At 43.6% G+C, this 15,367-nt stretch overlaps 1 protein-coding gene across 22 annotated transcripts in view; it reads left to right on the forward strand.

Annotated features, from left to right (window-relative positions):
• The window catches only part of LOC147377050 (uncharacterized protein C1orf226 homolog), a 361,444-nt gene that overhangs the window by 304,341 nt on the left and 41,736 nt on the right, over positions 1-15,367 (forward strand). For all 22 annotated transcript variants that reach the window (XM_086393791.1, XM_086393793.1, XM_086393800.1 and 19 more), the window contains one exon: positions 3,965-4,106. In XM_086393791.1, the coding sequence (XP_086249917.1) occupies positions 3,965-4,106 (142 nt within the window). The remainder of the gene's footprint in view (positions 1-3,964; positions 4,107-15,367) is intronic.

Raw genomic sequence — 15,367 nt, forward strand, 5'->3', positions numbered from 1 at the left:
GCAGCAGAAACCATCACTCCAGCTCGGACCAAAGATGATTTGGCCCAGTTCTTCTCTGTTGCTATGGGGACAGAGAGATGATGATGTTAGCCCTTTTGACGCTAACTTACCTACATTAAGAGTCAATTCCCTTCATGTCTTCATGTTTCTGTTATTGATAAAGTAGCCCAGCCTTTTCTGAACTACTGTTTGTTTTCTGTCTTATTTCCCCTTTGGTGCAATGAATTCCATATTCAGAATAAAACATTTCTTGAGCACTTGGTATATGCCAAGCACTGTGGGAGGTGCTCTCATATATGTTAGCCATATATTTATTCCTCTATGAGGCAAAGGAGAGAGTATAAACATCGGTGATTCACTTTTTCAGTTGAAGTTTACAGAGGTGTTTTGTAGTGCAAATGTGAGGAAGGGAGGCTAGGAAGGAAATGGGTGTGGGGAGTCATTTCTAACATAGGGAAATCAGGATCAGTGAACTGTAAGTCTGCATTTTCCACTTTTTCCAGGGAATCAGATGATAGAGGCAAGGGCCAGTTGCTTATCACAGTAAATGTCCTAAGATGTGAAAATGAGACATGGAATATTAAATATTAATATGAGTATTAAGCATTAAGACCAGCCACTTCCTTACAACCGTTCTGGGCTTGTAAATAGTTGGCTGAGACTGATGAGTGTGTGTCAGATGATGGTCCCTGATGAAGGTGAGAGATTAGGGATCTGAGCCAGGGTCCAGTTTCTGCAGATGCTCAGTCCTCAGTGAATCTCATCATCTCTTGTCAGCTTGATGCATGAGAAAGGCAGGTCCTCTGAAAAGTCATTTCCCACCAACTACATCCTCTTACTTATATTGGTGTGTTTCCTTCCAAAGATACATTTAGAAATCCTGTCCCTTCTCTGATTTATCCCTCAGACTCAAGGACACTTGTTTGAGGACCCTTCCATTTTTAATATCATCTCAAGAGTTAGTTAAGGGATGTGTCTGTGACTTACAGACTTGGAGGAATTTGTAACATGTCCTCCTTAGGAGAACCTGAGATTTTAGAGCAACAGATGTAGTAGTAAATTTGGAACTTTCTGTATGGCAACCTACTCCAGTATTCTTGTCTGGAAAATTCCATGGACAGAGGAGTCTGGAGGGCTATTGTTCATGGGGTCACGAAGAGTCAGACAGGACTGAGCGATTGAGCACACATATGTTTTTAAGAGGGAAACTGGGTCTCTGATAATGATACCCATTATCAGTTGGGAAAAGACTAACTCAGCCTTTGCAGGTACTTATGCACTATGATTTATCTGGGTTAATTTATGTAAAATAAGGAAGTAATGGAATTAAATACACAATCTCTACATATCATTTAGACTTACCGTATTTTATTTCTAGACTTCCCCAAATTTGTCCTTTTCTGTCACTTGTAAAGATGCATAAAAGAGCAAAATTTCTGAAGGTCAGAAGAAGTGAAAGGGGCAAGGCTGTTTGTAATGGACCCTGGCTCTCCTTGGTAGGCAGGTTATAGCATCTCTAAGGTTCAGTAAACTGGGAATGAGCATTGCTGTAAAAGATTAACCACAGGCAGGCAGTCTGCTCTTATTCTCTTAAAGAGAATAAGCAACACCAGATCTAAGGCCTGGAGGGGAGAAGTCTTTTGAGTAGAGCAGACTCTTCTCCATTTTCACCCGAGGATTGAGATTCCCGGCTCAGCCTCCTTATCAGAGCACAGCTGGATTGTCAAAAGAGATGGGAAAGATGTGGTGCACTTGGTCTGGATTGGTCAGGGACTGTGCCCTCTAAATCATACTTTTTTATATATTTGAGAAATGAGAAAGATGGAGGCTTGTTGCTTAAGACCAGTGCCTGCTGCTCCTCAACTTCCAGTGCAGAAGGAGTTGTTGTCTCTCAGATGGTACAAACCTGTGGTGGGAGAAAGGGCCTCAGCCTGACCTTTGGAAAACAGAGGGAAGTCAAGTGTGGACATACAGGGACAGAGGCTCTGACCACTGCTGGGTGATGGGGGTCCCACTGCTTTCTTCCTGCCTCACTTGAAGTGGTCGTCATCCAGACATGTCAGGATGTTCCAGGTAAGAGGTAAGAACATCCCTGGAGTTCGCCCTGTGGACTAAAAGGGGTTTGAGCTCTAAGACAGTCACTTCTAGGAAGTAGTTTGGGAAACATCAGAAAGAGAAGAAGTTGACTGAGATCTGAAGTAGGTATATGATGGTGATTGGCTAAAATACCTTTTCATGAACATGAATGCTCTGACCTCAAATGAAAAGAGGGGACATAGAAGTAATGGAAGGCTTGAGAAAATAGTTAGGGTAGCTATTTGGGGACTTAACACCTAGCAGAGAGTGAATTAGAGCAGCAGTTCCACACATGGGGTCTAAGGCAATTAGGGGTTCCTGGGCATAGTAATGGAGAAATATGAGCTAATTTCAATATTATGAAAAGCATAAATGAATCACACATTTACCCTCAACAAGGCCTTACAGGCTATCAAAACACTGGACTCTGCTTTTGTCTATAATTGAATTGGTTTGCTGATGAGAAGCTCTGCTTGACTGCTTATTTTGTTTTGTTTTGTTTTCCCCAACGTGATGGGTGAACTGATGGTGTCACTAGTAGTCACAACTGACCTGAAGTCAGATTATCGAAGATGTGATTAATCTTTGACTCAAGGCGCAGAGTGACAGCCACAGCGAAATACTCCACAGTCTGTGGTGGCAGAATGGTTGGGGACCACTTTTGTAAAAGGAGCAGTGACCTTCAGTTTCCCATCCCGAGTTCTTAAACCTTGCACAGCTCTCACTGAATTCATTCTTGGTCTTTGAAGGAAAGTGAAAGCAGAACAATTAGCAAATCATAATCAGTTGTCTACTTTGGAGACCATGCCCTGAAAGTCTTGCGTGTGGTTGTTCCTCCTAACCTGCATGGGCCGCTTAAGACTCCTTTCAGGAACAGGCTCTTTTGTCCTGTCCCTGCTGTCCTGAAGCTCCAATAACTGTGGCCAGCTGATGCAAAGAGCTGACTCAGTGGAAAAGACCCTGATGTTGGGAAAGATTGAAGGCGGGAAGAGTAGGGGGTGACAGAAGATGAGATGGTTGGATGGCATCACTGACTCAATGGACATGAGTTTGAGCAAACTCTGGGAGATGATGAAGGGCAGGGAAGCCTGGAGTGCAGGAGTCCATGGGGTCGCAAAGAGTCGGACACGACTGAGCGACTTAACAACCACCACCACCAGCTGTCCTAGCTAAGGAGTGGGATACCGAGAGCTAGGGTTAAGCACAATGCTTGGGCAGCTAGAGGAAGAGGTTAAATAGCAAGAAAAAGAATGAAAAGAAAGAAAGTAGCAAAGGAATGGACCCCGTGAGCGATGTCTTTAGAGCAAGGCTGGGAAGCTCTCCTTAGATATGGTTGGCTGCCAGTGATGTTCCAAGGGATCTGGACTCTGGTCCTCAGCTGGTTCTGCTGTTTAGACCATGGCTTTTCAGTCCTGTATCTTCACAGCCCATGGTCTGCAGGAACACCAGGGAAACCCACCATTTCTAGCCTGAAAAAGAAAATGACAGCTGAGTTACTCTTCAAGTGATGAACCCATGAAACGTTTGATCATGGTTGCCAAAAGAATTCTGAACCATCTCAACCACTGTCGTCAAACTTGCTAGGTAGAATTGGGCTAACTCCACAATTGGAATCTTTGCTATCTGTCCATTCAGTTGACTGTTTCCAAACTGCGGTGACAGTTTCTATTTTCTGGAGTAGTTGAGGGAAGGGAAAATGGTTTTGCATACTTCTTTGTGAGTATGTGCACAGCCAAACAACATTAGGTTTTTCCATCTCTTTCCCTTGCTGGCTTCATGGGTGTCTGTGTGCCTGCCTCCTGCATATCCTCTCCCACCTGGGCCCTTCTTGTGTCCTTGTAGAGGGTCTCCGCATCCTTCATTCTCTTCTTTCCTTTATGCTTCCCAGAGCCAAGCTATGCGAATCGTCCGGACGGTGGGGCAGGCCTTCGAGGTCTGCCACAAGCTCAGCCTACAGCACACGCAGCAGAATGCTGATGGCCAGGAAGACGGGGAGAGCGAGAGGAACAGCAGCAGCTCAGGAGACCCAGGTAGGCACGGTCACCGCTGTGGATCCGGGGGAACAGGCAGGTGGATACACAGTGTGGGTGGTGGATCGTTCCCCCAAGCCCAGAGCAGCCACTTCACCTAAAAACATTTTCTCTGTTTCTAGATTCTAAATTTTCTTTAAAGAATGTGTGTTGCTTTTATAACAGAAAATTGAAGATGTTTAAACTATCAAACAAAGAAGCATTTAAACTGGATATCAGGAAATATATTTTAACGGTAGACCTGCTTATACTACCAAATGAGATCCCAAAGAAAATTTTCGTACAAAATCACCTTCATAAAACAAATAAGATAATTTCCAATTATCTAAGTAGTTTTTTTTTCCCTACTTCTAAATTCTATAGTTCTGTAAACCCTCAGGGTAGACATTATTCCAGTATCTCCAGTCTTCAAGTCTCACTAAAAGTCAGGAGCAAGACCAAGGTGTCTTTTACCATCTCTCCAACAGTAAATGTGGGAGCAAGAAGTATGAGTATTAGGTAAAAAGTTAATATTGTTTATATTTTTATGTGGGAAACCCATGAAAATAAACTTAAAACTATTAGAAATAAGAGAATTTAGAGGTAAGGTCCAGTAAATAGATATAGATAACTGTGGTTTTCTGTTCCAACATCAACCAGTTGGAAGTCATAGTGGAAGAAAATATCCACTGAAATAACTTTTTTTATCTTTAAAAAGATAAAATGCCTGAATAATCATAATAAAATATATATGTTTATATGAAGAAAATCAGATAGTTGGAAAGTTCTTGGTTGGGAAATCTCAACATCATACAAATGTTAATTCTCCTTATGTTAATCTATAAATTTAACATTATAATATAAATCTTTATCAGCAAAGTTGGCACCTTGGTAATCTATCATATTTAAAACTATAGGCTACAGATAAAGAGAGTGCTCAGAAGAAAATCAAAGGTTTAATTATTTACAGTAATAGATGATTAGTCGTGAAAATCAAATTAATTAAACATTCAATTCAAGAAGTTAGAAAATGGCAAAAGAAGTCTTCCATCGCAAAAGGCAGTTTTGCTAAGTGATGAAGGGTAGAGATTTTCGGTTTCCATTCAAGTTGCACTGGTCACTAGCTGTGTGATTTCAGGAAAATTCCATAATCTCTCTGTGCCTTAGTTTCCTCTTCTGGGAAAAGTAGGAATAACAGTAGTATCTTCCTCATAGAATTATTGTGTTGATTGGATAAGCAGATATATTTAAAATGCCAAATCTGGTACTTGGCACATGGTAAACACCAAATACGTTGTTAGCTATTATTATTTTTTAAAATGGGAAAAAGCAAGGATAGGAAAAATCCTAGAAAAGATGAGTGATGACAGACAAGTGACTTTCCAGGTTCAAAAACATACTTTAAAGCTGTAAAACTGTACTGATGCATTAATAAGTGTCTGAGTGGATTGGAAAAGAAAGCTCAGAGATAAACTCAGACACGCATGTTGACATAGTGTGTGGTAAAGGTAGAAACCCTCTGGAGAAAAATATGGAAATCATTAAATTTAAAATTTCACATGCTTTTGACCCCCCAAATCACCCTCAAATTCTCTTCTAAGAATTCCTCTTAAGGGTATACCCATACATGTGTGAAATGATGCATATATAGTTATAAAAATTATAACTAACAAGAGGGGATTTTATAATAATTTATGGTTACAAGTAACGGAATATTGCAGAACCTCCAAAAAGGATGAATTGGTTCTCTGTGAACTGATAAAAAATCATCTCCAAGATATTTTGCTGAGTTTTTAAAAAACAAGATGTAGAACTGTGAATTGGTAGCATACCAATTATATTGTATGAAAATATATACATGTAAATATGTGTTTTCGTGTATGCCCACTATGCATAAAACATCTCCAGAACTGGTAACTTGGTTCATTCTGGAAAGAGGAACTAAGTGTCTATATTGGGAGGAAGATTTACTTTTCATTCTTGCAGCCTATAGCTGGCCACATTGCTCAGAACAAAAGCTGATCTGCTCACTTCTGAACTGGAGGATTTGCCCTTGGAGCTCCTAGCAGGATTAGATTGATGCCTTTACATTATTAGCTCTTCTTTGTCGATGCCCTGCTCCCTTGTTGGTGGACAGTCATGGCTACACCTCAAAGGCTATTGAACCCACAATATAACTGGCAGCCAGGATGCACATATACAAAGATATTCTAACTGAAAAGTAAAGGGCATTGTCTCTGGTAAAGCCACCTATTCCTGGAGTGAAAGAGGTTGGGCACAGAGAAGTTATCTAGAGGTTGAGTGTTTGAACTTTGTTCTTATCACATAACTGTCTGAGGAGCTTGATCTAGCCTCTAAGTACCTAATCAGAACCAACTTCTCAGCCATTTGCTAAAGAGGGCAGGTTTGGCCTTTGAAGAGAAAAGCATTTCATATAGACTACTCTGAGAGCTAGGTCTTCTTCCCCTCCTGCTGTGGGAGCTACTCTTTCCTTCCCCTTCCAGACCCTGCAGGGCTCTTTTGGGTGGGGGTAGGTTGAGGTCCAACCAGTCCATCCTGAAGGAGACCAGTCCTGGGTTTTCACTGGAAGCACTGATGCTGAGGCTGAAACTCCAATACTTTGGCCACCTCATGTGAAGAGTTGACTCATTGGAAAAGACCCTGATGCTGATAGGGATTGGGGGCAGGAGGAGAAGGGGATGCCAGAGGATGAGATGGCTGGATGGCATCACTGACTCGAGGCACATGAGTTTGGGTGAACCCCAGGAGTTGGTGATGGACAGGGAGGCCTGGTGTGCTGCGATTCATGGGGTCACAAAGAGTCAGACACAACTGAGCGACTGAACTGAACTGAAGGTTGATATGATTTCCTGTGATACTAGGAAGGATTCTCTTTGGGGAATGAATAGAGATTCCAGCGGGGACCCCTTCCTATTATTGTTTCCTTCTTCTCTTCCCCCTCCTCCTCCCCAAGCACCTGCCTCCCATTTCCAGTCCTGTTCCAACTGTCGGCGTTTCCTGCATTTACCTCCAGGCGGCTGTTCTAGTCTTTCTTCACTATTCTGTCTTCTGGGGAGGCTGCCTTCCAGCTCCCACTGTCCCATTCCCTTTCTGCCCCTTCCCGAAAATTTAAATACTTCCTCCCTCTAGGTTTCTGTGTTCTTTTCACCCTTGGCTGGTGCTGCTACCATCAGCATTCAGCCCACTGTCTACCAGATACATAGTGTCATTTGCCTTCAGTAGAGGACAAGCTCTAGGGTTGGGGGGAGTTGGGGGGTAAGGACTACTCTTCACACAATAAATACTTGTTGGATGAAGTGGGGGATGTGGTCAATGATTGTGGCAAAGGATGTGTGTCATCTTAGTCGTTGTCAGCAGCACTGATTCAATGTTTACTCTGTGCCAAAGTGAATATGGAGACTGAGTAGAAATTTCAGCAGGGAGTGACTTCTTAACAGTCTGCTTGATGAAGAAGGATGACCTTGAATGGCAGGAGTAGGTAGTGTGTTTTTATGTGTGTGTGTCTGTGTATGTTCAGTCACTCAGTCGTGTCCAACTCTTTGCAACATTATGGACTGTAGCCCACCAGGCTCCTCTGTCCATGAGAGTTTCCCCAGAAAGAATTCTGGAGTGGGTTGACATTTCCTCCTTCAGGGGATCTTCCTGACCCAGGGATTGAACCCGCGTCTCCTGCATCCCCTGTGTTGGCAGGGGGGTTCTTTACCACTGAGCCACCTGGGAAGTTTGGGAGTAGGTGGAATTGAGGTCGTATGGCCTAGAGTGGGAGACTGGGAGGCTGGAGAGAGTGCTGATGGTGATGAGTGATGCTGGCTGAGACCAGCATGGTGACACTCTTCTGGCTGTGACAGGTGGTCAGCACTGAGATATTGGGCCCATCAGCTACATGTCCATCTCTTTTTATAACCTTTTTGGTGATTTTTTTTTTCAAATTACAGTAATATACATGAGACATCAGCCGCTTGGCATCTTCTGTATACCATTCTCCCTAAGAAGAGTGTAACTGACATTCTACATGTGGAAACATCTAGGTTCATTTTAGGAAAACCTGTCAGGCTCAATATACTTGCTTCAGAGTTTAAGATGTCAAAGCACTGAGTGTGTCTCTTTAAGGAGGTTGAGCATGGCTTGAATGTGTGCTTTGAGTACCATACATCCCCGCAGAGAAAGGGAAGTAGGAAGGCCCTCCCCAACTTGCGTGAGTGAGAATCTGACCTGTAGAGTGATGTAAATTGTCTTAGGGAGATACACATATTCGTACTAATTTTAAGGAATTGGCTCACATGATTACAGAGGTGTGGCGAGTCCAAAATCTGCAGGGTAGGCTCCAGGCTGAAAACCCAGAAAAGAGTTGCAGTTCAAGTCTTAAACTGGTCTGCTGGCACAATTCCCTCTTCTTCCAAGGAGGTCTGTCTTTGTTCTGTTAAGACTTTCAACTGATTGGATGAAGCCCAGCTATATTATGGAGGGTAATCTGCTTTATTCAATCTACTGATTTAAATGTTTACTCTCGTATGAAAAATACCTTCACAGTAATATCTAGAATAGTGTTTGGTCAAGTATCAACACCATGGCTCCACAAAATTTGCCCACAAAATTAACTATCACAGAAATGAGAAGGCAGTGTGGTATGACAGAGGGAGTGCTGGACCCGCAGATGAGAGAAGCAATGGAGAGCTTGGGTTCTGGCACTTTTCAGGTGAATTCTAGGCTTGAATGCTAAGTCAGCCATTTCTTAGCTAGGTCAGTCAGTTCAGCCACTCAGCTGTGTCCAGCTCTTTGCGACCCCGTGGACTGCAGCACTCCAGCCTTCCCTGTCCATCACCAACTCCTGGAGCTGGCTCAAACTCATGTCCATCCAGTCGGTGATGCCATCCAACCATCTCATCCTCTGTCGTCCCCTTCTCCTCCTGCCTTCAATCTTTCCCAACGTCAGGTCTTTTCTAATGAGTCAGTACTTTGCATTATGTAGCCAAAGTATTGGAGCTTCAGCTTGAACATCCGTCCTTCCAATGAATATTCAGGACTGATTTCCTTTAGGATTGATTAGTTTGACCTCGTTGCAGTCCAAGAGACTGTCAAGTGTCTTCTCCAACACCACAGTTGAAAAGCATCAATTCTTCAGCATTCAGCTTTCTTTATGGTCCAGCTCTCACATTCATATGACTACTGGAAAAACCATAGCTTTCACTATATGGACCTTTGTCAATAAAGTAATGTCTATGATTTTTAATATGCTGTCTAGGATGGTCAGAGCTTTTCTTCCATGGAGCACGCATCTTTGAATTTCATGGCTGTAGTCACCATCTGCAGTGAGTTTGCAGCCCCCCAAAAATAAAGTCTGTCACTGTTTCCATTGTTTCCTCATCTATTTGCCATGAAGTGATGGGACAGAATGCCATGATCTTCATTTTTTGAATGTTGAGTTTTAAGCCAGCATTTTTTTCACTCTCCTCTTTTAGTTTCATCAAGAAGCTCTTTAAGTCCTCTTCACTTTCTGCCATAAGGGTGGTGTCATCTGCGTATCTGAGGTTATTGATATTTCTCCCGGCAATTTTGATTCCGACTTGTTCTTCATCCAGCCTGGGATTTCGCAAGATGTACTCTGCATAAGTTAAATAAGCAGGGTGACAATATACAGCCTTGACGTACTTCTTTCCCAATTTGGAACCAGTATGTTGTTCCATGCCCAGTTCTAACTTTTGCTTCTTGACTTGCATACAGATTTCTCACAAGGCAGATAAGGTGATCTGGTATTCCCGTCTCTTGAAGAATTTTCCACAATTCTCTTGAAAAATTGTTGTGGTCCATACAGTCAAAGGCTTTGGCGTAGTCAATAAAGCAAAAGTAGATGTTTTTCTAGAACTCTCTTGCTTTTTTGATGGTCCAACAGATGTTGGCAATTTGATCTCTGGTTCCTCTGCCTTTTCTAAATCCAACTTGAACATCCTGAAGTTTTCAGTTCACATACTGTTGAAGCCTGGCTTGGAGAATTTTGAGCATTACTTTGCTAGCGTGTGAGATGAGTGCAATTGTGCAATAGTTTGAGCATTCTTTGGCATTGCCTTTCTTAGGGATTGGAATGAAAACTGACCTTTTCCAGTCCTGTGGCCACTGCTGAGTTTTCCAAATTTGCTGGCGTATTGAGTACAGCACTTTCACAGCATCTTCTTTTAGAATTTGAAATAGCTCAACTGGGATTCCATCACCTCCACTAGCTTTGTTCGTAGTGATGCTTCCTAAGGCCCAGTTGACTTCACATTCCAGGATGTCTGGCTCTAGGTGAGTGATCACACCATCGTGGTTATCTGGGTCATTAAGATCTTTTTTGTATAGTTCTTCTGTGTATTCTTATCACCTCTTGTTAGTATCTTCTGCTTCTGTTAGGCCCATACTGCTTCTGTCCTTTATTGTGCCCATCTTTGCATGAAATGTTCCCTTGGTATATCTAATTTTCTTGAAGAGATCTCTAGTCTTTCCCATTCTATTGTTTTCCTCTATTTCTTCGTATTGGTCCCTAATGCTTTCTTATGCTTTCTTATCTCTCCTTGCTATTCTTTGGAACTCTGCATTCAGATGCTTATATCTTTCCTTATCGTTTTTGCCTTTAGCTTCTCTTCTTTCCTCAGGTATTTGTAAGGCCTCCTCAGACAACCATGTTGCCTTTTTACATTTCTTTTTCTTGGCGATGGTCTTGATCCCTGCCTTCTGTACAATGTCACGAACCCTCTGTCCATAGTTCTTCCGGCACTCTTGTCTATCAGATCTAATGACCTGAATCTATTTCTCACTTCCACTGTATAAGCGATTTGATTTAAGTCATAGCTGAGTGGTCTAGTGGTTTTCCCTAATTTCTTCAATTTAAGTCTGAATTTTGCAATAAGGAGTTCATGATCTTAGCTGGGTGATCCTTGGCAAACTTTCTAGTCTTTCTAGATCTTTCTTATCTGCTAGCTAGGTGTAGGGAGATAATGCAGGTAAATCAGCATCATTCCTAGCATATCAGATCAAATCAGATCAGTCACTCAGTCGTGTCTGACTCTTTGCGACCCCATGAATTGCAGCTCGCCAGGCCTCCCTGTCCATCACCAACTCCGAGAGTTCACTGAAACTCACGTCCATCGAGTCAGTGATGCCATCCAGCCATCTCATCCTCTGTCGTCCCCTTCTCCTCCTGCCCCCAATTCCTTCCAGCATCAGAGTCTTTTCCAATGAGTCAACTCTTCGCATGAGGTGGCCAAAGTACTGGAGTTTCAGCTTTAGCATCATTCCTTCCAAAGAATACCCAGGACTGATCTCCTTCAGAATGGACTGGTTGGATCTCCTTGCAGTCCAAGGGACTCTCAAGAGTCTTCTCCAACACCACACTTCAAAAGCATCAATTCTTCAGCACTCAGCCTTCTTCACAGTCCAACTCTCACATCCATACATGACCACAGGAAAAACCATAGCCTTGACTAGATGAACCTTTGTTGGTAAAGTAATGTCTCTGCTTTTGAATATGCTATCTAGGTTGGTCATAACTTTCCTTCCAAGGAGTAAGCGTCTTTTAATTTCATGGCTGCAGTCACCATCTGTAGTGATTTTGGAGCCCAGAAAAATAAAGTCTGACACTGTTTCCACTGTTTCCCCATCTATTTCCCATGAAGTGGTGGAACCAGATGCCATGATCTTCGTTTTCTGAATGTTGAGCTTTAAGCCAACTTTTTTCACTCTCCACTTTCACTTTTATCAAGAGGCTTTTGAGTTCCTCTTCACTTTCTGCCATAAGGGTGGTGTCATCTGCATATCTGAGGTTATTGATATTTCTCCCGGCAATCTTGATTCCAGTTTGTGTTTCTTCCAGTCCAGCGTTTCTCATGATGTCCTCTGCATATAAGTTAAATAAACAGGGTGACAATATACAGCCTTGACGTACTCCTTTTCCTATTTGGAACCAGTCTGTCGTTCCATGTCCAGTTCTAACTGTTGCTTCCTGACCTGCATACAAATTTCTCAAGAGGCAGATCAGGTGGTCTGGTATTCCCATTTGAAGACTTTTCCGCAGTTTATTGTGATCCACACAATCAAAGGCTTTGGCATAGTCAATAAAGCAGAAATAGATGTTTTTCTGGAACTCTCTTGCTTTTTCTATGATCCAGTGGATGTTGGCAATTTGATCTCTGGTTCCTCTGCCTTTTCTAAAACCAGCTTGAACATCAGGAAGTTAACGGTTCACATATTGCTGAAGCCTGGCTTGGAGAATTTTGAGCATTACTTTACTAGTGTGTGAGATGAGTGTACACTCTAAATACATGTTAGCCATCGTCTAGTTCTCCAGTTCAGTATCTCAACTCCATGACCTCATGTATGCTGTGAGGACAGGGGACAAGATCTCTGCAGTCCCATGGTTTTATGAGAGAGCCACATTAGATGGCTACCCCATGTTTGTGATGTGGTTCCATGGCCAGGATGTGAAACCGCCTTTGAGTATCAGTGTTTGGAATTCTACAGATCTGGAATGGGAAACGTTTTCTTATCAAGCCCCAAAGTCACTTCCTTTTTTTAGCCCCACTTGCTTCCTTACTGTCTGTAAGCTGCTAGGGACACACTCCTTGTTACCGTAAATGCTTTTTCCATAAATGCTTCCCCCAGAAGCATTTATTGACTCCATCAGGGTTTTTCTCTGTAATGGGGCACCTTGAAGCTTCAGAGTGGAACTGTGGGCTGGCAGCTTTTCTTTTCCCTTTAACGAGAGTCTTGCTTCCACATTAGGGAGCTTTCATTTAATTCGGTGTTTATCTTTCCAGTAGAGCTGCCCCAGGCAGGCCCTTTGTTGTGCCGAGGAAACTTGTTTACTCTGGAGGAATCCAAATGTGTGGAGGCTTTGCTGTCTTCTTTGAAGTCTTGTGGGCCCTTCCCCTTCTGGGTTTTTCAGCAGCGCCTTTAATGAAGGTCCTCGCTTTCATTGTGTGCGCTGCCTCTCTTGCTCTCTCTGTCTGCTTTTCTTTCCTCCCTCATTCCCACCATTCCCTACCCTGGGGGAGATTTATCCTTTGTATCTTTTGGCAGCAGCTGCCCTTGGCCATTCCCCCAGGGCTCAGAGCCAGGTGGGGCCTCTGCCCCTGTTCTGCTTGCCTTGCTTTGCCTTGTGCAGTTTCTCTGACTCCTGGACAGGTTTCCTGGGAGAGATCCTGTTCCCCTGGAGGCATCTGTCTTCCCACGGTGGCAGACAGTCCAACATGGGGAAGGGCTTGGAGCCCTTTGGAGACTAGAGCCTCTTAAAACAGGACTCATGTCATCTAGACGGTGACCAGTGGCTCAAGAATATTTACTGTGTACCTGTTACACCTGCCAGACCCGGGCATCTGGCTTATTCAAGCAAGCACACCCCTGATGTCCTGTCACTTCCGGGCTCCACCACACCTGCCGTTCCATCGCAGCAGGCCACCGCTGCCTGATGCTGTTTCTCCTTAGTTTCATCCCCTTCCTTCATTCAGTGGATATTAGTGTCCCCAGATGCAAGGCTTGATTCTGGGAACTGGGAATACTGTGAAGAAGGCAACAAGGTTTCTGCTGGCGAGGAACCCACATTGGAAGTTGGGGTGGAGGATCCAACAGATGACACACGAGGCCTTTTTAGGGGATGTCAGTGCAATGAAGAAGATAAAGCAGGGTGGCTGACTACAGGTGGAAGCAGTGAGCCTGTTGGGAGGCAAGGTGGTGCAGTGGTTAAAAGCACCAAGCTTAAAGCCAGACTGGCGGGCTTTGAGCCTTAGCTTCAGTTTTACTAGCTGTGTGCCTCAGTTTCTTTGTCTGTCTAATGGGAATAATAATAGTGCCTCACTTTCAGGGTGGTTATAAGGATAAGTAAGTTAATAATACATGTACATCCCTTAAACTAGTGCCTGGAACACAGTAAGCATTATTTGAGTCTAAGTTATTAATATTGCAATTTTGAGGCCAAAAGTGACCATTTCAAGCACTTTTGGACTGAGCTAATAATCTTTTGTTCTTTTTTTCCCCAACCATTTTGTTTTGAGGCATAACTGACATGTAAGAAGTTCTGTATTAATCCAGCATTACCTATTGTTTTAGCGCCGTGACACTGGCTCACACCCATCTGTGGTCCCTGGACTTGGCCGCAGGCGGCTTTGCCTTCAGCCCTCCTGCTTCCCCCTTGTCCCCGAAGCTCCCATCTTAGTGTCCAGTGTCCTTCTCCTGACCCAGATGAACCCCTCCACCTGCTTTTGTCTTCTCATCCTGCCTCTTCCGAAACCCTGAGCTATCAGCTCCCTCTCCTGAATCATCACCTGAATCTTTCACTGTGCTTTCTTCTCCACCACAGATAGATAAGGGCAAGTCTTTTCCATCTGAAAAACAAAACAAAAATCACACCTTTCTTGTCCCTGCATCTCCCCCTAGCCTATCTCTTTTCTCTCCTTCCTAGTCAAGCTTCAGGCCACACACATTTATCCCCATTGTTGGCATTTTACCCCACCCTTGCCATTAGCCCTTCAACCTCCCGTGATCTGATATCTGCTGCCTACCAATATTTCCTGAAACAAGCTGTCCAGGTCACTGAAAGTGAAAGTGAAGTCGCTCAGTCATGTCCAACTCTTTGTGACCCCAAGAACTGTAGCCTATGAGGATCCTCCGTCCATGGGATTTTCCAGGCAAGAGTACTGGAAAACCATTTCCAGGGGATCTTCCCGACCCAGGGATCGAACCCGGGTCTCCCACATTGTAGGCAAACGCTTTACCGTCTGAGCCACAAGGGCCAGATTGGCAAATTGAACCAGCCTTTCTCTGCAGTGTGCATCACGGGGAATGAATCACTCCCTTCCCTAGCTCTGGGGCCCCCCACCTCCGCTCTTGCCACTCTTTCCTTCTTTTTCTGCTAGCTGCTTTCCAGGATCCTTTTTTTTCACCTGCCCCTTGGGTGAAATCCCCAGGGCATTTCTCCTGGGATTAGTCCTTGGTGCTTTTTTTTTTTTTACTTTTCACTTCCCGTAGTTTTAACTTATGTTTATCTCTAGGCCACATCTTATCTTGAACTCTCCACTTGTGGATAGTCGGTATCTCCAGTTAGCTGTTACAAACTTTTCCAGTTTCATTCTCTTACCCATAGTCCTTCTTCTCTGGAATTTTCTGTGTAGGATGCCAGTCTCTGCTCAGTCACTTCAATCAGAATTGTGAAACTCATTCCACATGTATTCCTGTCTCCTCCCTGCCTCTCCTCCGCCTTTCCCTCTTTCCCTCCCTGTTCCCTGCCCATAGACGAT

Source organism: Bos grunniens, chromosome 3, assembly GCF_055505025.1.
Source record: "Bos grunniens cultivar Pamir isolate PY7600 chromosome 3, Bosgru_T2T1.0, whole genome shotgun sequence".
Lineage (NCBI taxonomy): Eukaryota > Metazoa > Chordata > Mammalia > Artiodactyla > Bovidae > Bos > Bos grunniens.